This window comes from Carcharodon carcharias, chromosome 13 (assembly GCF_017639515.1).
Source record: "Carcharodon carcharias isolate sCarCar2 chromosome 13, sCarCar2.pri, whole genome shotgun sequence".
NCBI lineage: Eukaryota > Metazoa > Chordata > Chondrichthyes > Lamniformes > Lamnidae > Carcharodon > Carcharodon carcharias.
Genome location: NC_054479.1, coordinates 30292448 through 30316756, shown reverse-complemented (window position 1 = coordinate 30316756; position 24309 = coordinate 30292448). Strand labels below are relative to the sequence as shown.

The 24309-nt window shown below is 42.2% G+C and overlaps 2 protein-coding genes across 3 annotated transcripts in view; one reads left to right on the top strand and one right to left on the bottom strand.

Moving 5' to 3' along the window:
- The window catches only part of pes (pescadillo), a 39725-nt gene extending 36598 nt beyond the window's left edge, over positions 1-3127 (bottom strand). For both annotated transcript variants that reach the window (XM_041203151.1, XM_041203152.1), the window contains exons 1-3: positions 3052-3127; positions 2281-2360; positions 1366-1519 (exon numbers count right to left, since the gene is read on the bottom strand). In XM_041203151.1, coding sequence (XP_041059085.1) covers positions 1366-1519; positions 2281-2360; positions 3052-3075 — 258 coding nt within the window. In that variant the 5' untranslated portion in view covers positions 3076-3127. The remainder of the gene's footprint in view (positions 1-1365; positions 1520-2280; positions 2361-3051) is intronic.
- A 448-nt stretch (positions 3128-3575) lies between these two features.
- LOC121285933 (cytosolic arginine sensor for mTORC1 subunit 2-like) overlaps positions 3576-24309 on the top strand; it is a 134438-nt gene continuing 113704 nt past the window's right edge. The window contains exons 1-3 of the transcript XR_005944841.1: positions 3576-3703; positions 9942-10112; positions 21236-21521. The gene's annotated coding sequence lies outside the window, so the exon portion shown is untranslated. The remainder of the gene's footprint in view (positions 3704-9941; positions 10113-21235; positions 21522-24309) is intronic.

Here is a 24309-nt window from a genome sequence, read left to right as displayed (position 1 = left end):
ATCTCAAAAGGTGTAGAAGCCGAGGAGGGGTAACGCCCAATGGTCACAGTCACAGACAATGCCATCTGCTGCTTTGATTGTTGTTGTTTCAGAGAAATGGCAGTATTGGTTGTAAGGACACATTCAAGAACTTTGGAGAGGAGAAAGAAAGATTGAAAGTGGGCAGTAGTTTGCAAGGATAGTTGAGTCAAGAATGCTATTTTTGAGGAGGTCATGATGGAATTTTGAAAGGGATGGTGATGATGTCTTTGAAAAGGAAAGCATTTACACTTTCATTTGGTGGGGACAGAGGGTCGCAGGAGGGAAAGCTGGGTGATCAACAGCTTACTACAACTGGGCTGAATGGAACAGAAGCAGGATCTCATGGATATGAAGAGATGACAGGGGAACAGGATAGAAAATAGAAAAAGACAAGAGTTCAGGAGTTCAGGGCTGGGGCAGATTTTTTTTTTGTGGGTTAGAGGAGAGGGTTGTGGCTCAATGATGGTCTCAATCTTAAGGACAGACATCCAGAACCTCTTTGCACTTGCTATTGGAAGGGCAGGTGGAGGAGAGGGATTTAAGGAGACAGTTGCTTGTGAAGAGATGCTACCGGTTACCTTGGATTTCCAGGGTCATCTTGGAATGGTCAACAACTTTGGGAGAAGAGTTAAGAATAACAGAGCAATTATGCTCTTCAAGACCCAAGGGACTTTAGGGGAAATTGGAAATTTCAAATGAAAATGTATTCAAGATGTAGGCTGAAGAAAAACAACGCTTCAAGTTTCTACCAGAAAACAAAAAAATTACAATATTTTAAACTCGCTTTTACAATAAAACTACAGTTGCCTTAAAAGTCTAGGCAATCTATACCAGAACATGTTTGAGACTTTTGAATAGACAAATGGAACAATGGACAGTGAAAATACAAATTACTGCTGTACTTTGAGCAATTTGTCTACTGGTTTCATACCAAGCCTGTGTTAACTAAGACCAGAAAGCCTGCAATCACAGACTCATCAGCCTATCATAACAATACACAAAAAAATTCCCTGCAGGAATTGCAACTTACAACAGATCTGAAGATAGGAGGCACAAAGGAAACATGTCCTTAGATTGCAGAGAAGCCAAGCATTCTCAAAGTAATGAATTTAAAAGAAAACATGAGCAAGAACAGGTCTTATGATTTTGGTGATGCAGCGAGAAAGTGATGCAGCAGCCATAAAATAGAAAAAGTGGATCACAAATTAATCTTTTAGAGACTTGCCATAGAATTTGAAGATTCATTCATCCTGAAAACAATCTTATGCCTGGTGTTTCTAAAATATGCAAATTCCACATTATGCACTTAAGAATAAAATTGGAAACAAGAGAATGTAAACTTACTTTATAAGCACGAAACTTGTTCACAATAGGCTCATGCAACAAGAACCTGATATCTTTGATGAGATAGAAAGTACGTGCAGCAGTTGAGCCTTTGTTAACCTTTTTCTTGTGTTTAGGTTCATGAGGATAAATACCCTTCAGAATGCATAATCGCCTGTTGAAAGAAATAAAGCATACTTGATGCAACTGTTTTTTAGAAATAGAAAAGAGTAACTATAAAAACTAATTAGCTCAATAAGCCAATTGTTTTTTGATGGACTTTTGCAATAATTACTGCTGAAACACTCATTAATGTCTTTGTCTACACCATTCCAATACTCCCCTTGCTATCATCTTATCTTTCACCCTATTATAAATGTGAGCTCAAACAAAACTCTGCTGCCCATATCCCAATTTCCACCAAGTCGCATTCATTCCACACCCATGTGCCAGCTGACTTTCATTAGCTCCAGCTCTAGTAAACTTTCATTTTAAAATTCTCATCCTTATTTTCAAATCCCTCCATGGTCTTGCCCTTCACTATCGCTGTGATCTCCTCTAACCAACCAGCATAAAATTAGAGACTCAGTGATAACAAGTCACATTTCCACTTATTTTAGTGGAGCTGCTCCTGTAAGCTCAAAGAAAGGAGAGCAGTGCAAACACATTGTGTGTCTATTCCATTCTCCTCCAGGACGTATACATAAATTTTGAAAGGTGCCCTCACAGAAAGTAATATCCTACCAACAGCACGATGACCAGTATTAGTCACAATACTCTAGAAGTGGTTTCAATGCTGTTATACAATGTCACCTAACTTGATTTAGAATAGGAAAAACATTGCCATGATCTTTTCTTCGGGGGAATAAATAACAGTCTTCTGAATAACTGTCCACCATCTTCTAAACACGTAACTAACTCTGCAAAATATTTTACCTGAAATCTGCAAGACTGAGCTGCAGCTTCTTCCTGGCTTTATTTCTGGTAATGTAGTTTGTGGCAGCTCCTCTTTCAAACTGATAAAAAAAAGGCATTTTATCTTCACTCAGAACACAAATTTTAAGTCATATTGTCAGTATGCCAGCTGCAGGAACCCAGGCACCGAGTATAGCAACTGCAGGGTGTTTGTGGGGGAAACACAGTCAGTATATCAGCTGCAGGGGTCACATAGTCAGTATACCAGTCACTGGGGTGCACAGGTAATGTGTCAGTTATCATGGATCAGAGTCAAAATATGAGACTTGAAACAGGGGGCAAGGAGTCCAGTACACCGGCTGCCAGTCGGGGGTGGGGAAGAGGGCTGGTCGGGATGCCGGCCACCGGGGTAAGGGGTGGTCGGGATGCCGGCTGCGGGGGTAAGGGGTGGTCAGCCTGCCAGTTGCCGGGGGAGTGGGTCAGTATTTCATTTGCCGGGGGGGGAGGGGGGGGGGGGGTCAGTATATCAGTTGCCTTGGGGGGGGTCAGTATATCAGTTGCCCGGGAGGGGGGTCAGTGTAACCGGTTGCTGGGGCAGGGGGCCCGTTTACCGGCTGCTGGGCTGAGGCCTGTCACGATTAAAAGCCGCGTCAGTACCGGAACAAAGTTGCAAACTATGCGCGGCGAGGCTGATAGATACCGGGCTCCCGGTAATCACCGTCCCCAACAGCTTTCCTCTTCCTCCCTTCTCCCACCCAGTCGGGTCTCTCTCTCCCCCCGCCGCCCCGGTACCTTCTTCTTCTCCAATCCACCCATCGCCACCGCCTCAATCCGCACATGGACAACAAGGAAAGACCCCGCGACCCAGTCAGAGCTGACTATCTCATGCCGCACTCTAATCGTGCATTAATAAAGCATTCAGAAACAACATTGCAAATTGATGTAGTAGATAATTGTTTTTAATTAGAAAAAAATGGCATTGAAAAGTATCAGTTGTCATGAATTATTTGCAGGCAATCCGTGAGGCTCCTGAAATGTGGCCAAGTGCTGCCGGACCTGTGACAGGGAGCTCGGGGACTTGGGTCCCTTTGATTTTAACAGGTGATAATATGATTGAGATGTTTAAAATATTCAAGCAATTCCAAAGGGGCAGATATCGGGAAATTATTTTCTCTGGTGGGTCACCCTGGTGACCAGATTTTCAAAGGTCAAAATCGGGACACATTGAAAAGCCTTGGGAAGGCGAGGATCCATGATGATTGACATTTCGGGTGACCAATGGCAGGAGTTGGGGAGAGGGCGGGGCCGCGAGGTCATCTTAATTGACGTCAACACTAAACCGGCTTTAGTCTGTTATGACAGCTGTCTCGAGCCTGAGAGAGGCTTCACTGCAGTGTCAAGGCATAGAGACTGTGGACAGCAGTGGGGCAGTTAACGGGAATCGGTGGGTGAGCTTCTTTTCCATCAGCTCAATGCCTGGTTTACCGAAAGGTGGGATCGTGGAGAGAGGATCCTTTGTGTTTTGTAAACTTCTGCAGCAAGAGGTGCGCTTTAGGCTGTGAGTCCGCACCACATTGTCGGTGTTTGAATGGTATTACTGCCATCTACTCGCAGCAAGCTGGTGTTAAACTTGCAAAGCCGCAACCTCTTTTGTCAGTATTTATAGCTTGTCTTTTCTGATGTTAAAGCCTGAGACAACTCTCAATGGCCTTGCAGTTTTGCCCATATCCCACTATGGCATTCAGAGAATGTGTCTCTAAACAACGCACACACTTGCTTCCTTTGTATTTCAAGATTTTCCCTGGCTCTCGTTGCCAGTGACACTTGATTTCACTTGTGGTCTAAATAGTTAGCAATTACATGCCATGAATAATCTAGTATTTCGAGCGCAGGCAGATGCTTGTTGCTGGTGTCAGTTTTATTTTTTTTTAAAAAGGCTGAACTGTGTCAGCAGGGTCTTGGCACATTAACAGTGTTAAAAATTGTATTCTGTTGCAGCACCCCCCCCCCCCCCCCACACCACCAGTTGCAAACTCACATCGCATACACAGAGGCACATATATGTACCACTCTCAAATAATCAAAAGAGTGAAAAATGCTTGTGACCAAACTGGCATAATTGTTGCTGCTTGCATTACTTTTTGCTAATTTTTGAAAAGGCACTAGGACAGATTTTTTTTCCATCTTATTTTCAAATGGTGCCTCCAGGATTTTGATCTCCCCATGAGAGGAAACCATTCGCCCCCAGCAGCTTCTGATCCACCCCTGTCAAGCCCCCTCAGAATCTAATACCTTTCAATAAGGTCACCACTCATTCTTCTAAATTCTAATGAGCATTGGCCCAACCTGCTCAACTTTTCCTCATAAAACAACCTCTTTATCCCAGGGATTGTAATTTTAGGATCTGTAGTAATGTAATTTTGTTTAAAGTGAGGGGGTTGAGGTGTTGCAAATGGGGGGGGTGAGGTGTTGCAAATGAGGGGGGAGGGGGAGTGGATGAGGTGTTGCAAAGGGGGGGGAAGGGTGAGGTGTTGCAAAGGGTGGGAGGGGGGAAGTGGGTGAGGTGTTGCAGTGGGGGAGAGGGGTGAGGCATTGCAAAGGAGGGGGGCAGAGGGGAATCAGTGAAATGAATGTTCCAGATGTGAATCGCAAAGTTAACTTGATCCCCTACCCATCTCCTAATCAGCACCTCTCTGTTTGCCCATAAAAATAGATTCATCACCCATGTATATCATAATGTAATAAAAAACTTTTCAATGAGTTTGTCACAAATGGGTTTAAAAGAAAATGTCTGCTGTTGTTCAACTGAAAATCACAAACAGTTCTTTAAAGACAAATTCAGAAGTGCTTGAATACCTCTTGACCTTGACTTTGCCTCACTCTGCAACATTCAATTTTCTTCTGACCCTCAAAGCATTATTATATGGCATATCAGTGTGACTTTTCACTTACCACACAGCCATTCTATTGGCATCATGAGTAGGTTTACTAATTAGCATCAATTTATGAATAATTTTATACTATAAACGCACATCTGCTTAGCTCTCCCCTGATTGGATAATCAGGGCATTCTGACAGTATAGCCAATCAAGGCACTAAAAGGCGAACCATGTGTGAGTAAATGAAACGTGAGGAGTGGGGAAAAGTGAAGGGGCCTCAGTACAACTGGAAATCTAGACATTTCAGCAATTTTCAGAAAACTGTCAGGACACCTGGTCATTTAGTGAAAAACCTGGATGGTCTCAGCCAAACCGGGATGTCTGTTTACTGTGCTGATGGGGAAATGCAGAACAAGGTGATTCCAGCTTGGATTATGGGAATTATGAGCACCTTTTCCTATTACAGCACAGGAGCAATGATGTCTTGCAGTCCCATGCCTCAGATGTTAGCAGCTGTCTTAAATGTTGTTTTCCATGTATCGTTTTGCTCAGGGTTAACTTGGAGAATGAGAATGAATCGACTGAGTCTCATACGTTCAGCGGGCCATTGCGTGGGACAATGCCTTACTTTTTTTGGGGGGGTAGAGGATATCACAGTGGGCCTCCACAGCGTACAAAGGGTGCTCAAGGGCTGCAGTCTTGCTGCTGCAGTCCTGGGTTGGAAGCACTGAGCGTGGCTGTACTTTAAATGTGTTGCCTGACGTGAAGTGGTGAGGTGAGGGTGTGATAGGTGAATCGGAGCCTGCCTGCCATGGAAACGGCATGTTTCCCAGGAATGTATAAATAATGTGGCGGGTTTGGGATGATACAGCATGCAAACCCGCCATTGCAGCCAGCAGTTAAAATGTTGTTTTACCTGCTCACTGTCGCACTTAGTGTACTCTGGGACAATTCAGCCCCAGGTGTAAAATAGCCTGATCCCTGGTTGCTTCCGCATCATATCATTCTGAGAAACTGTTCTAAGTAACTGGCCTGAATACATCCTATGAATTCATCCTCCACGCTACTTTTGTCAATTTGATTCGTCCTATGTATATGAAGATTAAAAACTCATTATTACAAGCCTGGTGCTGCCCTTTTACACTCTGTATTGAACTCATATTGGTTACTATCTTAATAAAAGCAAAATGCTGCAGATGCTGCCATCAAGATAGGAAACCAAAATAAAAACAGAAAACGCTGGAAAAGCGCAGCAGGTCTGTCATCATCTGTACAGAAAGAGAAACAGCGTTAATGTTTTGAGTCTGTATGACTTTTCTTCAGAGCTGAGGAAGTGTCATACGGACTCAAAACATTAATTCTGTTTCTCTCTCCACAGATGCTGCCAGACATGCTGAGCCTTTCCAGCGTTTTCGGTTTTTATTTTGGTTTCCTATATTGATGGCAATGGAGGAGTGAGGTACGTGCTGGGCCATGAGATTACAGATTATGATTATATACAATTTTCCAGCCACTGATGACCTATGAGAGACATTGCCCTAACAATATTATGGAGTGATTAGTCCTATCAAGTGCTATTATGGACAAATGTGTAGGTTTGTGAGACTGACGTCAAGCAGGTTACTCCTTCATGTTGGTTTCCTCACCACCTGAAACACGCCCAACCTGACAGTTAGTTTGGTCAGTGATGGCACAACTGAGTCATTCTTACTGGGGAGCACTGATGTTCCCTGATCCAGAGTACATTCTTTGCTCTTGCTTCCCTTGTTGCTTCCTGCAAGTAATGTTCAACAGTTGGAGGGGAAATAGGTGGTGATCAGCAGAAGATTTTGTTGGTTTTGTTTAACCTGAAGCCTTCAGACTTAATAGAGTTTTGTTCGGGGCTACTGTAAACCGCTATGTCCACACTTCTGATAGAGCCTTGTGTTATGACACAGAAGTTGGTAAAGGTAGAGTTGTTTAAATCCCAGAGGGAAACTTGAAACAACTATCATAACCTATATTTTCAATTGGTATGTTTGAGATGCAGATCTGAATTCAGGAATAAGACCACTGAACCCCAAGAGGCTTTTTATATATAACTAAATTAAATATTTATTAATTTATAACAAATTAAACACATACACATTTCTACAAATTACTACCGCAATAACTTTTAAACAGATCCCCAAATTAATCACTCGCAGGTAAATCCCCACCAAGGCAACAGTAACCCATAGACTTTAAACAGACACCAGGCAAAGCACATTGGACCTTATGAATACAAAGTGATGTTCCTTGCAATTTAGTTCTTTTGCAGACTCAGTTGTAGGCTTACAGGCTGGTTAGATCTTAAATGCCTCCACCTAACACGCAACCTCCATTGCCTCTTTATACCTAGCTTCCCCTTTGAATGTCAATTTTCCATGATATCACTAGGCTTTTAACATCACATCTTCTAACAATATCATTTTCATCCCACTAATTTTATTAGTAATATGAACACATTGCTTGGTGTCTCCCAGCTAGGTGCAAGAATTTACTCCCACTCATGAATGCTTCATTCAACAAATGTACACTTACCTTTTAACTTCCTTACTGTTTACCCAGTTGACATCTTGTACTGCTATACATCAAAGCACCCAGATTAGCTGGCTTTAATCCAATTAAGATACACACACTCAAACACATAGACACAGATCCCACTACAACTCCATTTTAAAAATAATTTCCAATAACATTAGAGGCATTAATATTCTTCATGACACTTGGATGGTGGCTGGTGGATATAATTCTATGAAAACGACTATGTCAGGCTGTTGACAAGTCTGAGGGATATTTCTGCTAATTTAGGCACCAGGAGTTTGCAGTGCCAACAGGGCTGAGATTGTTGATATCTAATACATTTTCGGTGAATCCAGTCTGATTAGTATCCCCCTTATTTTTTAATGTTGTAATGATTCTTTATAACCATGTGTATGTCACACTGGATAGGGCTGTCAGGTCACACCCCCTAAACAACATTATTGAATCATTTGAGATATTATGACGTTATTACAGTTTTCAGGGTCATTTTTCTGATTCATGTAGCAATTTTCCATATTAAGCCTAATCTTAGCAACAGACCATATAGATTTTCTCCAATTTATTGAGATCATTGGATAACCATAGGTTAAACCTTCAAGGAGATAAAAAAAAATGAAAATTTTCCTTGACGTCTGATAAACAAATAAAAACATCCAGGTATCAAACATTACAATAGCTTACTGGATATGTTAATGTATTCAATGGAATCAAGCCCAAGCAGGTACATAAATGCATGCTGGATAGGGTTCCAAGTGATATAAATGATATATAACAGAAATAATTAAAAGGAGTGAATATACTGACAAAATAGATTGAAATCTGACAGCACGAGTACAGTTCCAAACAATAATACATCATGGATGGTTAGGTCAGATAGCATTTGTCGGCCTTTCAAGTTTTGTTCTCTCAATTTACTCAGGTTGAGTGGGGGGGGTGGGGGGGGGGGGGGGGTTGTTGTTGGGCCAGGTCAGGAGGACAGTCAGGTTGTCAGAGGCTGGGTTGGGCTGGAGGTTGTCGGGTGGTCAGGGGGAGAAGTGGGGGCGGAGGGGGTGGTTGGTGGTTAGAGGGGTGATTGGGGAGTTGGTTGTGGAGTTACCCAGGAGTTAAACTAGGTATTAATCTGTCCAACATTTCCTGGGTAACTACCCAGGTAAGTACCAGGGATCTCTCCCAAGTTTCTGACTTCAGCTCAGTGTCAGAGCTCAGAATTGGAGGGTCCTAGAGAACAGGGGAATTGCCCATTGGAAGTTTACCCTATCCATAGAATGGCCGCTTATGTAAATGACACAAGGGGAAGCGTGAAGTCTGGAATTCACTGCCTCCGAATGTAGTGGAGAAAGATTCAATCGAAGCATTCAAAAGAGAATTAGACTGTTCTGTGAAAAGGAAGAATCTGCAAGGTTACAGGGAGAAGGCAGGAGCGTGCACTGAGTGAATTGCTCATTCGGAGAGCCAGTGCAGACACAATGGGCTAAGTAGCCTCCTGCGCTTAACTTTTGGAGATATTAAAACCTGCAGAACATTAAACGTTTAAGTAGGTCTGCTGTGAGTTGCAACAATGTGTGTTATTCTAATGCCATCATGTGGCTTTAATGGTAATAACAAACACACTTATCCAAATGCTAATGCAGTCACAAGCATGCACACCCGGCAGTTCATTTAATATTTTCTCAGGTGCTCCAACCAATGCACCTTAATAAAATTGAACCTCACAATTTATACCTTTTTTGTACTGATCCTGAAAGAAATAAAGATAGAAAGAGGTGCAGTGTTGTAGAGTTGTTGAATCTGTCTTTATTAGGAAGTTTTCTTGCATCTGGGGAATCGGTGCTCCCGAAGGGTAGGGGAAAAGGATGGAACTTGTAATGTCAGTTCTTTTTAAAACAAATTATTCCTATGAAATGCATGCTGGAGGTGGGTTGCCTTCTTAAATCACTGTAGTTTTCCTTGTAGCAAGTTTGACAAAACTGAATGGGTGACTAGGCCACTTCAGAGAACAGTTAAGAATCTACCACGTTGGTGTGGAGTCACATATGGACCAGCCCACGTAAGAACGGCAGGCTCCCTTCCCTAAAGGACATTGGTGAATTGGTCAGGTTTTAACTACAGTCCAATTGCTTCATGATCACTCTCTATTGATACCAGCTTTTTATTTCCAGTATTCTTTTAAACTGTATTCGAATCCTTAAACTGCTATTCTGGGAATTGAACTTATGTTCACTAGATTTATTATTCCAGGTCATTCGACTGGAGGTGTCGGGGGTGTCCTGGCCTAATTTTCCAGAGCATATGTTTATTGGGTGCCCCAGCAGAGAACTGACACAAAAATCTGGAAGAATGGCCTGCCTTTGGAGCCCTGTATATTGAGGGGTCTGTATAGATACTGAAAAAAAGCTGAAGGCATAACAGGTATGTGAAAACTTTTCATCTAAGAATGCCAAGCAGCAATCCAAAAGGTTACAATCTCAGCGGTCAGGTCAGAAGCTGTGCTGCAATTTTCTCCAGGATTCTGCAATGGAAATATCTGGGCAATGCCAATGACCTGAGGCAGGGAGACTGTATCCTCTCAGGCAAAAAGCACCTGAAATGCACTGTTGTATACCCAATGGATGGCAATTGAGGAAAATCTCCTCCATGGCCTATATTTATAACCATGTTTGGAATTTTGCCTTTAAGTTTAAGTCCTTGAATGCTTCCCAAATCCATGCCCATCTTCCTAACAACTCCCTGTTGAATCTCTTCAGTCAGGTTTTTGCCCCTGCCACAGCACTGAAACAACTTTACCCAAAGTCACCAACCAAATTCTCTGTGATTGTGGTGAATTATCCCTTCTCATCCTCCTCATCATCTCTTTACCCAATGACGTGATTGACCTCTTTCGTTATCCAACTCAGAGTGATTATCTTTACACGGTTCCATTCTTAACTATTCAATTGTAGCCAGAGCAATGGCAGCAATGGACTGAACTTCCACCTTTGCACCACGATCTCAGAGGTCCTCCAAGGATCTATCCTTGGCCTCCTCCTTTTCCTCATCTACATGCTTTCCTTTGGTAACATCATCTGAAGATATGGGGTGAGCTTCAACATATATGCTGGCAACATCCAGTTCTAACCCTCCACATCATCCAAAACTGCCAGCAATCAGATAGGAACAGAATCATAAAATACAGATATATTTAATACCTTTACCATGGTAAAAGATGATAAACAGATCCATAATTTACAATAATAATAGATATCCATGCCATATCCTCAGCATGAACTGATATTCTAAGGTTAATCATTAGACATGTTGGGGTCAACGCTTTTAAGTAGTGAATTCAATGAAACCTAGACCCATTGGAACAGGAAACAAAATTTGAACACCAGTCGGAGTCAGGACTTCACATTAAATGAAAATTTGTCAACACTTTTTTCTGCTAGGCTGTAATTTAATTCATTAAGATGAGGTCACGATTGCCTGGATGCAATTCAATAAATATTGGCCTAAAGTGATTATAGTGAAAGGAAAGTTTCTTAGGGACAAGTTTGAGTAAGACAGAAACTTGTACAACAACAATGTGCATTTATATCGCACCTTTACTTAATAAAACTTCATCAGGCTCTTCAACAAAATGCTTTCAAACAAAGTTTGACAACCAGTCACTCAAGGAGATATTAGGGCAAGTGACCAAAAACCCAGTCAAAGCAGTAGGTTTAAGGGGTACCTTAAAGGATGAGAGGATGCCAGGTTTAGGTAGGAAATTTCAGACTTTAGGTTAGGGCCAAGGCAGCATTGCCGCCAATGGTGGAGAGATTCAAATCGAGGATGCACAAGTGGCCAGAAATGGAGGGGATAAATATCTTGGAGGCTGGAGGAGCTCACAGAGCTAAGGAGCAGTGAGGCCATGGAGGAATTTGAAAACAAGGTTGAAAATTTTAAAATTGAGGCAAAGCTTAATGGGGTGTTGGGTCAACACGACTTGATGTGTTTAAGGACATGAGCAGCAAAGTTTTGGATGACCTTATGTTTACGGAGGATGGAAGATGGGAGGCCAGCCAGGAATGCATTGGAATGGTTGAATCTAGGGTAATAAAGGCCTAGATGGGGGTTTCAACAGCAGATGATCTGAGGCAGGGTCGGTATCAAGTGACATTACTGAAATGGAAATATACAGTAATAGTGATGGCACAGTCATGTAGTCGGAAGCTCATCACAGGGTCAAATACAACATCAAGGTTGAGACCAGTTTGGTCAGCCTCAGGCAGTTGCCAGAGGGAGGGATGGAGTCAGTGGACAGGAAACAGAGTTTGTGATTGTGACCAAAGACAATGGCTTTGGACTTCCCAATATTTAGCTGGAGGAAATTTCTGCTCATCCAGTACTATATATCGGTCAAGCAGTTTGATAATTTAGAGTTGGTGGAGTGGTTATAGAGATAGGGGATGGTTACCGTACATGTGGAATCTGACCTTGTTTTCTCGTCACGAGGCAGTATATAGATGAGTAATAAGAGGGGCCCAAGAATAGATCCTTGAGGGCCACCAGAGGTAACAATCTGAGAGTGGATTTAGAAGCAATTGCAGCTATTTCTCTGGTCATGACGGGACAGACAAGATTGGAACTGTAATGGCTTCACCAGAACCATAGAATCCCTGTCTGTGCTGGCTCTTGCAAACACATAAAGTAAGGTAGCTAGGCAATTATTTGTAACATGACTTCAGCCAAGGAATTTTGAAGAACAGTGTAAATTAAATTAATTGCTGATTGGCATGCACTGACATGATTAAATGTTATATTGATATAGAGGCTGCTCCCATTGACTTTACCTAGTGTTGCACATCAGGGGCAAAAGGAACATCATAGCCAGAGGATGCTATCAGATGATGTTACTGAACTAACCTAATGTCCAAGGGTGTTTCCTGTGGTCCATGCCAGGGTGGTTGTCAACATGCAGTGTGGTTAATCAACTAAGATCTTATGCAGCATCTCATCAATCATCACATGATTCTTTTCACAGAGTCCATTGCAGAAAGGGCTTTCAGCTTTAGTTTGTGATCACTATGTTCATGTTTTACACATTTCTCTGAACTCATCATTGACAAATTCACCTCTATTATCAGTCAGAAACTTCACTGGTGCTCCAAATCTGGCTCCTATCCATTTTTCCATTATTTTGTCTATAATAACCCTTTCGTCCTTCCTAAATATTATTGTAAAAAGAATAAATCTGGTCACCAGCTCTACAAAATGTAGAATGAAAATATTTCTGTCTTTGTTCCATATTTTGATCCATGGTAATTACTTCATTAAAGTCACGTGTTAATGGAAGGCTTGAATAGCTCATGTCAGTAATGCAACAACACTAAGGCCATACATTGTTTCCTGTTTGGTAGGGACATAACTTGTGTCTACATGTCCACTTCATTCTTCCACTGGTCATTTGTTCAAACACTGAGAACATTGGGAGATAATCATACCATGACAATAATAGACTAGATCAGAGAGTGTGGAGTCAGGGGACAAATGGCAGAATGGATTGCTATCTTGTTTCGAGACAGAAAGTGGGAATAAAGGATAGTTAGTCAGAGTTGAAGAAGGTGGAAAGTGGTATTCCACAAGGATCAGTACTGGGACCACTGATATTAGCAATTTATATTAACGATTTTGACTTTGGAATCAAAAACACAATTTCTAAATCATGGATGACACCAAATTTGGTGGGGGGTGGTGGCAGGGGATAATCAATATTGAGAAGGAATACAAGAAATTACAGGACAATATTAATAAATGCAGAATAGATAAATAATTGACAAAAGAAGTTCAACACAGACAAATGTGAGATGCTACAGTTTATTGGGAAGAATAGTGCATTACTTATTACTTGGAAGATGCAAGACTGGGTGGAGTAGAGGAACAAAGGGATCTTGGAGTACAAATACATCAATCACAGAAGGTCAGTTCACAGGTTAGCAAGCCCATAAAAAAAGCAAACCAAGAACCAGGTTTTATTTCTAAAAGGATGGAATTGAAAAATAGGTGAATTCAAAAGTAATCTTCAAAAATATTATTTCAATGAATGAATGATAAATCGATGGAACAAGAAATGGTGGAAGCTGATGAGTGTTCATTCATTTGAATTTAAATTAGATCTCTTTCAGAAAATAACATTTGGGGATCCAGTTTATGAATAATTTGAGACATGACGTGGTAAATGTGGCAGCTTGAGAGGAGTAGGTGACTTAAGGACCTATTGTTCCCAAAGGTTCCCACCACTGGGACCTTGTTCCATCTGTGTCTGTTTTGACTACTAATGTAGTAATTATGATTTTATTTAGTGTGTAATGCACCTTTAAGAATAATACTTATTAAGGAAGATCACATGATCTAGAATAACCGATAGAAGAGTAGCTCAGGCTACCTCAGCAGTTAGTATAGAGATAAGTTGGAGTTGAAACCACACGTGTCGTTGCTGCTGAGTATATTGTAAATGAACTTAATGTTTCCACCTAATAAATGTCTGCAGATCAATTCTATCATTAATAGCACAACTTGGCCTTCCTACAACAAACTGGTGATGAGGATAAAACAGGATTGAACAGAAGAAATCAAGTTAGAAAGAAATCTGCACTGTACCTCACCCAGCGATTGTAAGTAGCAAGCTCCGTTAGAATTGAAGAAGTTATCCTCTCTTAAAATGCCCCAATTTTGGAAAATTGATCCTTTTGAACCTGTCACAGACAATTGGTCTCAACACACAAAACGCCTCATGTTCTCTTTTCAAGCGAACGAGATTACAGGGGAAGAGAAGAGGCAAGCGATCCTCTTGAGTACTTGCGGGAACAAAACCTACAATCTGATTCGAAGTTTGATGGGAACCCAGTGCCCCAGATTCGAAGAATTTCGATGAATTGGTGGGCCTCGTGAAGGGTCACTTTCAACCAAAGCTCTCAGTCACGATGCAGAAGTTCAGGTTTAATTCGTAAAATAGAGCCCCGAGTGAGATAATTAATTGTGTGCTATGTGGCAAATTTGAAGCAGCTAATGGAACATTGTGAATTTAGTACGGCTCTGCATGACACGCTCAGAGATCAAATAGTGTGCAGTGTGAAAGAGGACTCTATTCAGAAAATATTATTGTCCGAAGTGAATATGGATTTCAAGATGGCACTAGAAATAACATTGTCCGTGGAAAGCGCAGTAAGAGAGTCAAAAGCAATACAGGGTGCACAAAATGGTGCCGCCCTCCACATCAGGCAGGAAACTTCAGCCGAAAGAGGCGCGAGAAAGTTCGAGACTCTGTCGAGAAGCGGGAAACAGCCCCTGCTAGCTGGAAAAAACTTAGCAGCAAAATTGAAGAATAACTTTAATAGAGGTGGAAACAATCAGTCTTTTAGCGATTGGCAGTTAAAAAATTCGAATGCTAATATTGTCATAGAATTGGACATATAAGGCAGTACAAGGAAAGATTCAAGCAGGCTCATAAACAAAAGAAGAAGTCCAATGAAATCTACAATGTAAAAGAGCCTGAATCAAGAAATTCAGACATTTACTCATTGCTTAATCTGAAAATTGGAAAGACAGAACCAATTTGTTACTGTGAAAGTAAATGGCAAACCTGTTGGAATGGAAGTGGACACGGGAGCTTCCACTACAGTAATTGGGGAACATACCTTCAGGTATTTCAATAGTGGTGAACATCAATTAAGTTTAGAAGAAACAGCTGCCAAGCTAAAAACATATATGGGTGAAGACATTCAGGTAAAAGGCATAAGCAGAGTAACTATCCATTATTGACACTAATTGGCAAAGCTACCAGTGATAGTTAAAAGCAAATACTGTGGATGCTGGAAATCGGAAACAAAAACAGAAAATGCTGGAAAAACTCAGCAGGTCTAAAAGCATCTGTGGAGAGAAAAAAAACAGTTAACGTTTCAAGTCTGTATGACTCTTCTTCAGTGCTAAAGAGAATTCTTCAGTGCTAAAAATAATTCTTTGTCTCTGAAAAAGAGTCATACGGACTCAAAATATTAACTCTGTTTTTTTCTCTCCACAGATGCTGTTAGACCTGCTGAGTTTTTCTACCAGTGTTAGTATTGAGAGGCAGAGGACCAAGCCTTCTAGGGCAAAATTGGCTAAGGGAAATCAACCTTGATTGGCCATTGGGATTCCAAAAGGAAGCTGGAAGTGTTCCTGTTTTGAAAAAGGACTATATAAGGACTCAACAACCTGAAGAAATGCAGGCTGTCTTAAGCCAAAACCTGGAAGAACAGCAGAAGAAACTTGAAGAGACCCTGCTTGATGACAGAGTTTGAGACGAAGTGAGCAAACTTTGAAGGGAAAAAGAAAATCTGTTGAAAGACCTTCACACACTACAAGACTCCCTCAGGTAAAAGTTTGTACCTCTGGAAAAGCATGAAGAGAAACAGAAAGAATTCAGCACTTCTCTGAACAAACTGAAGAATGAGTTAGCAGAAAAGACACAACAATGCTCAATTTTCCAGGGGGCAGCAAACAAAAATGAAAAAGAGACAGAAGAGCTGAAGAATCAGCTAAATGAAGCTAAAGGGACTTGGAAGCGAAAGCCTCAGGAATTTCCAAAAAGCAGACGTAATGAATTTTGGGAGAGATAGCCACTGAGCTCAGGCAAGTTGAGTTTGCATCCAAGAGAAGTCTGACCAACAGTGAAGTCAAAAAGAAGGCCGAAATTAAAGTATGCGCTAATTTTGGCTGCATACGAATACACTTTCATCCATAGGCCTGGCAATCAAATCGCAAATGCCGATACCCTTAGATGTTTGCCTTTACAAGAAAATGATGACCATGTCCCAGTTCCAAAGGGACCTGTTTTACTGTTAACTTTCTTAGATTCCTCGATGGTATGTGCTCAACAGATCAGAGATTGGACAAGTCGGGACCCAGTCCTATTTCAAGTACGAGAACAAGTGCTACATGGGTGGTCACAGGAACCCGTATCTGATGAAATGAAACCGTACTTCAAGAGAAGACATGAAATAACCAGCCAGGATGGCATCTTATTGTGGGGAGTGATTTCCTCCAAAGGGAAAGGAACCACTTTTAATTGAACTACACAGTGCCCATCCAGGAATTTCCCGAATGACGACCATAGCATGTAGTTATCTGTAATGATGGATGGCATAATAGAGAGTTTAGTAAAGCACTGTGTGCAATGTCAGCAACTGCAAAAGTTGTAACAGCTCCAATATACCCATGGGAGTGGCCTGATAGATCCTGGGTGTGGTTACACATTAACTACGCTGGACCTTTACTGGGAACAATGTTTCTGCTCATTGTCGATGCCTATTCAAGATGGCTGGACATGTATGAGATGAAGTCATCAAGGTCGGCCGCTTCAATTGAGAAACTACGTCAGAGTTTTGCCATTTACGGACTACCAGAAGTAGTCATTTCCGATAATGGCACAGCATTTACGAGTGCTGAGTTTCCATGGTTTATCAGCCTCAACAGTGAAAACTGCACTGTACTGCCCTTCCTATAGTGGACTGGCCAAAAGGGCGGTTCAAACGTTCAAGGCAGGCATGAAAAAGCTAACTGGCAATTCCTTGGCAACAAAACTAGCATGCTTTCTTTTTCATTACAACAACATATGTCACACCTGTGGAGTTATTGTTGAAATGTCATCTCAGGACGAGATTGAGCTTATTAATGCTGAATTTGGAAGGGAAGGTGGAAAGGAGTCAGGGAAGCCAGAAAACTAGACACAGCTAGCGTAGTCCTGAGAGGAAATTTACAGTGAGAGAGATGGCATACGTGAAAAACTTCAGGGAAGGACCAAAGTGGTTACTGGGTGAAATAAGTGCGGTGACTGGACCTCATGGAGGTGGGAGGCCGGATCATCTGTAAACATGTGGATCATTGAAGGAAGAGAGAGACAAATCACCAAGATTTAGTTCCACCTGTGACCATGACCGGGTCTGCATTTCCTATTGAGAATACTCAACCCAGGACTGACATGTCTGATGTTCCTATAACAGTTGAGAATACAGAACTGCAGATGCCCACTGAAGCACCTGTCATTCAGGCAAATCCAGAAAAGGAGATTCCAGACAAGTAATTAGAAGTTGTGGAGCTGCGACGTTCCACACACGTACCAGAAAACCACCTGAAAGACTGAACTTGTAAATTCCTTACCCAGCGTAAATATTATGTTGTCTTGAAGAATATGTACTTGTAAATATAACATGTATAGCTGAATTAAAGGGGGAGGAATGTAGTAATTATGGTTTTATTTGGTGTATAATATTCCTTTAAGAATAATACTTGTTAAGGAAGATCACATAATCTGTAGTAGCCAATAGAGGAGAGTAGCTTGGGCTATCTCAGCTGTCAGTGTGGAGTTGGAGTTGAAAGCATACATGTAGTTGCTGCTGAGTATGTTGTAAATAAACTTAAACCCAAGAAGTGCCTGCAGATCAACTCTATCATTAATAGCACAACTTGGCCACCCTACAAGAAATTAATAACAGATTGATTGCCATGATTAACCATTAACTCCTTTATGAACAGAATAGCAGAATGTGAACTAGATGGACCACTGTTTTTTGTCTAGCAATTCTTATGTTCCTAAGTGAGAAAATGCATGCTTGGGAATGGGAAAGGATAATTCATGACAGTAACTGCTGGTAAAGTGGTGTCGTAGTCCCTGGCCTTGCCCTTCTGGGTGAGGTTATTGAATTTCTTGTGATGTGCAGCCACATCCCTGGATATTGCTACTGGCTTTTATGGACTTTGGCACTACTTCTCAAGCTCTGTACCCCACTATGTGGGTGATTCAAAGCCTATTGCATGGAAAGAGTATGTCAGAGCTACAGCAAGATTTCTATTACTTTACACAAAAGTAGGGGTCTTGCTTTTGCCTTGATAGCTGCCAATCATCTCTTCAACTATACAGTGAAACTAATGTTCCAAACAGCAATATCCACATAAAGTTACTGCAGGCTTTAAATTCTGTCTTTCGATGGTGGTTGTGTCTAATTCTTAGGCGCTAAGCATGCTGAGAACATGCAGATCATCCTGGATGTACAGATGGGCTCAGATGTGTACCACATGGGCACATTTTACCTGTGTGCTGCCTGACTAGCACCCAGAAAGAAGGGGGCAGGAGTGAAAAATCAATCCCTTTTACTTTGTGCCCCACATTAGCTATAATTTTACATACTGTCTCTGACAGGTTTTACATTAATTTGTTTTTACATTCCTTCATGTAATAAGAGGGCCAGAAAATACAAGAAGGCACTTTATTCAATAGGGATGCAGCAGCATTTCTTTTTACATCTGTTATAATGATGAATGCTGTGTTAAGTATGGATGAGAACCCTTACAAGCCCTTATGACTGTTTCAAATAATAATAAGTCGCAGTCAACTGATTAAAAAGAACAAAATGCTTCTGGTATTACCTTAATTCATTTTTAAAGGGCTCAGCAACAGTGATTACAAAACAACAAGACTAAATAACTGGTGTAAGTTTCTATTGTGCTGGGTAAGATGTTTTAATTAGCACAAAGGCTTTTACAAGCCTATTATATCCACTGGAAACATTTTGTATGTAACTAATTCTATGCTGCCATGGAATTATGTTTAATTTTGTCTATTGTATTCTAGATGATAGATTTTTTTAATGCAGTGAAATCCTGTTGGATTAGACAATAAAGTTTCTTCTAATGTGAGCTGCATTTATCGAGAAATATTGTACCGATAGACTTCAGAACAGTTTGGAAATTTGTTTAAATATAACCAAATGAATTACTTTAAATTGTATTTGTTTCACACACAAAATGATCAAAAGACAGATGAATTCAGTAAAGTTTTTTTTGGTCAGTTTTGTGCTCAATAATATGGGAGATTTAGTGCTGGGGAACGAAATGCTTGCCCATTTTGGTCACTTATTGTCAGCATAAAAAATTCCCAATGTGGTCTCCTCTACATTGGAGAGACCAAACCTAAACTGGGCGACTGCTTTGCAGAACACCTGCGCTCTGTCCGCAAGAATGACCCAAACCTCCCTGTCGCTTTCCATTTTAACACTCCACCCTGCTCTCTTGCCCACATGTCTGTCCTTGGCTTGCTGCATTGTTCCAGTGAAGCCCAACGCAAACTGGAGGAACAACACCTCATCTTCCGACTAGGCACTTTACAACCTTCTGGACTGAATATTGAATTCAACAACTTTAGGTCGTGAGCTCCCTCCCCCATCCCCACCCCCTTTCTGTTTCCCCCTTCCTTTTTTTTCCAATAAATTATATAGATTTTTCTTTTCCCACCTATTTCCATTATTTTTAAATATCTTAAAATCTTTTATGCTCTCCCCACCCCCACTAGAGCTATACCTTGAGTGCCCTACCATCCATTCTTAATTAGCACATTCGTTTAGATAATATCACCAACTTTAACACCTATGTGTTCTTTTGTTCTATTGTTGTTGACATCTTTTGATGATCTGCTTCTATCACTGCTTGTTTGTCCCTACAACCACACCCCCCCTCCACTTCTCTCTCTCTCTCTCTCCGCCACCCCCACACACCTTAAACCAGCTTATATTTCAACTCTTTCTTGGACTCGAACTCAAGTTCTGTCGAAGGGTCATGAGGACTCGAAACGTCAACTCTTTTCTTCTCCGCCGATGCTGCCAGACCTGCTGAGTTTTTCCAGGTAATTCTGTTTTTGTTTTGGATTTCCAGCATCTGCAGTATTTTTGTTTTTAAAAAATTCCCAATTCTGACGTAACATGGTTGAGATACAGTGCGCATCTCCCAGCAATGTGTTTTAACTCTAACAGCACTAGAGCACCCCCTACTGCAGCATCGTGACGTTCTCATTTTCAACAGGAGCCAACCTCAAGGCTTCTCTGAGTGAGATTGAAAATTTGGCACCAAAATGGTAGCAAGTTTGTGTTTTGCGCCATGCTCACTGGTTTGTAAGAATTGGGTTGAGATTATCTGAACTCATTTCAGTGAAGGAAACTTTGTGGTCAAATAAAGCCTGGTAAATTCCATGGAATTCCTGACACCAACCGAGTTTTGCTTTATTTGTGCTAGGGATATGATAGGACACTGCAGAGCCATATTTTATTCCCCATAAAACAGCAAAATACTGGGGAAGCTGAAAATATGAAACAAAAGCAGAAAATGCTGGAAATAGTCATCAGGCCTGGCAGCAACAGTGGAGGGAGAACCAGAGTTAACCTTTCAGGTTCACAACCTTTCATCAGAACTGATGAACTGAATTCTGATGAGAAACCCTTGCCCTGAAACATTAACTCAGTTTCTCTATCCATGGATGCTGCCTGATCTGTTGAGTGTTTCTAGCATTTTCTGTTTTTTATTTTTATTGCCCACCCCAAGTTGGCCTAAGAAGATGGTGGACCCTCTCCTTAAGCTGCTACAGTCCTTGTACCGATGATGCTCCCATGATGGTGTTAATAGGGAATTCGAGGATTTTGATCTAGCAAGAATTAACAAGGCAGGCATGACTTGGAGGTGATGACATTTCTATAATCTATATTTTGCAGGATACAAAAGGAAATTACTACTGAGCTGAATTTTCTGAATTCTGCTCCCCCTTCCCAACCACCACCCCCACCCCACTGAAGAAAATTTGTGCGACTTCAACAGAAGGCTGCGATATTACACTGCTGGCAGCCTTGCCAAGCTGAAGACTGGACTTATGTCCCTCAGTGGAAGGAAGTCCCACCCTCAAGAGTTGCTGACCAATCTGATTGTTCTTCCAGTCTCAACGGAGCCAGAAGACAGTAGTGGCTGCTGGCACTGAAAGGAGTCCCATGAAGATCGAAGATGGTAAGTCCAGGATGCTTTGGTGGTGAGGGATCAGGCACCCCATGGAGGGGGCAAGAGGCGTGAGGCTGCAGATTTTGGAAACCTGGCAAGGAGGCACAAAAGAGGGGTACGATATTAGGGGGTGCCCCTGATGTGCAAAGAGTACCCCCAAAGTAGGTATCCCCTCTCCCTTTCCACCCTTTCACCAACTTTGGTGAAAAAGTAGGATGGCTACTCTTGCCTACCTTCCACTGCTCAGCATCATACACCAGTGGAGGCAGAATGAGGCCTTTAATTGCTGCTTAACTGGGCAGTTAAGGGCCTCAATAGGTCTAAGGACTGGCGGGCTGGCTGATGCCTTACCCACCCATTGTATTAGAGGGGTCAGCTTTGAGATGGGCAGTAAGGTGGTGGGCTAGCCACCCATCCAATTTTACATGCCACCACCGCCTCAAATAGGGGTGGGGGTGGGGGGCATAAAAGTGCCCCCCAAAAAAGAGTTTCACAAATAGACATTTGAAGTAGCTGATGTCTGCATTATTCTCAAACCAAAGTCCATTGACTTTTTAGAATATTTTACTGTGTTATTCTGTATTTTAGCCCCCCAGGATAGCCACCACGAATGTATAATTTCAAAACAAAGGTGAGTTTTTAAAAAATATGTGATTTATAACATTAGTTTTTTTGCCTAGGAAACATGCATCTCTCCCCCCCACTCCCCGCAAGCCCCCACTATGCTTCTTTCAAAGATGTATATCAACAGCATGGTAAATTCCATGATGTGCTGTGTGATGGACCATTAGTTTCCAAGAGATACTGAGCAGATATTAGTGCAGCACTGAAGCTGGAGCCACAGCCTGATTGCTTCTCTCCTTATCTGAGCCTGACAGTTGCACAAAAAGATGCAGTTTCGCAGTGAGCCTTCTTCTGTTCTTTCTTCACTTTTGCTGACAGCAGTAAATTGACTTGACAATCAATTTAGGAAACAGGAACTAACCTGGCAATTAAGAAACAATGTTTTCTTTCAATTTAAGCCAACGTTACTCCCTTGGCAAGCAATTTTTTTATCGAAATGTACGAGTCAAGTATGTTTTCATTTATTACAGGTTTTAAAAAGAATCAAGTGCTGAAATATAAAACAAATCCGGACAATGGGTTGGATTTTAACTGAGAAAAATTGGGCATATTTGGGTCAGGTGGTAGGCATTGTTAAAGTGTCAGTAGACTGTTCCCAACCCCAACCTGGTCATTTTCAGTTCACTGAGTCTCATTGCCGCGCAGGTTTTGAAATTTAACAACTGTCGTCCAGGTTCCTCGAGTGTCCAAACACTGAGCAGCTTTCTTGAAGCGAGGACTTGGTTTGTTCGGGTGAAGTTCCTTCACATTACCTCCTGAATCCAGGTGTCTGCCTGAGCAGTCTCCATGATTGATTCCACTCCCACCAACTCTTCCCCCCCCCCCCCCCCCCCCCCCCCCCCCCAACCACCCACCTCCCCTGAGGCTTCTGATCCCCTCAGCCTGAGGCCTCTGACCTGCTACCCACACCCCCGAAGACTCCAACTCTCCTCAGAACAGGTGGCCTCCTTGGGTTGCTCTCCCCTCCCATTGCCTTTCGCTCTTAGTGCCTCTCCTCCCCTCTGGTTAAGACACCCCCCCCACTGTGGCTGCCTCTCACCCCACCCCCCCTGCCCCCCCACGTTCCTGGCGCAAACTTAGCTGCATTGTGACCATCAGCGAATGGTTCTCCACCTGATTGAAGGCCCAGATGTCAATCAAACCACACCTCAGGGTCAGGAGCCAATTCATTAAGTCACAAACACTCCACGTTAAAACTCTACAACATGTGGGCAGCGGGTGGAATCCAATGATGGGTTCCACCAATCTTCTGATTCACCCACTCCCAGTGGGTCAGGTCAGTGAAAATTCTGCTAAATGCAGGTCAGGACAGTGTCTGTGGAGAGAGAAAAACATCTTTGAGTTCTGTTGAAAAGTCACAGATCTGAAACGATAACCAATTTTCTCTCCACAGATGCTGCCTGACCTGCTGAATGTTTCCAGCATTTTCTGTTTTTATTTAAGAATTCCAGGATCTGCAGTATTTAGGTTTTGTCTCAGAGTATGAATGCAATCTAGCAAAAAACATAAAAACGCACTGTAAAAGCTTCTATGGGAAGAATTTTCTCCCCGTCGGGGGCGAAGTTCAGGAGTAGGCACTTGCGGCCGTGCCTCCAATCAGCGTCCCAATTGGGAGGGCTCTGCCATTTTACGTGGGCGGGCCAATTAAGACCTGCCCAGCATGACGTCTGCCAGGAAGCGTTATGCGCTCCCTGTGCGGAGGTGGGGGGCGGGGGAGTGTTCCCTAAGCCGGGAGTGCTGCCTCAGGGAGATCAGTGCCAAATTTAAAAATGGTACATATAGAGAAATGAAATTTCCCTGACATGTCCCCTCATGTGACACTGTCACATGAGTTGGGACATGTCCATCACTTTTAAGTAAACTTTTATTAAATTTTTAAAAACCTACATGAAACCTCAGCTCTCCCGTGGATGAGGTTTTATGCTTTTTCTGAAGCCCGCCAGGGCTCCTGACCTGCCCGCCAACCTTAAGGCCTTAAGGTTGGACGGACAGGTCCATTAACTAGTCTAATTACTTTTTTAAATGGCCTCAATTGGCTGTTGACAGGTTGGCGGGCGCACAGCTGATTTGGCTGAGCCCCTGCTGACCTGAAAATTGAAATGATGTGTGATGACGTCGGGAGTTCCGCCCGACATCATCCCACGTCATTTTACACGTCAGCGAGTGGGCCCGC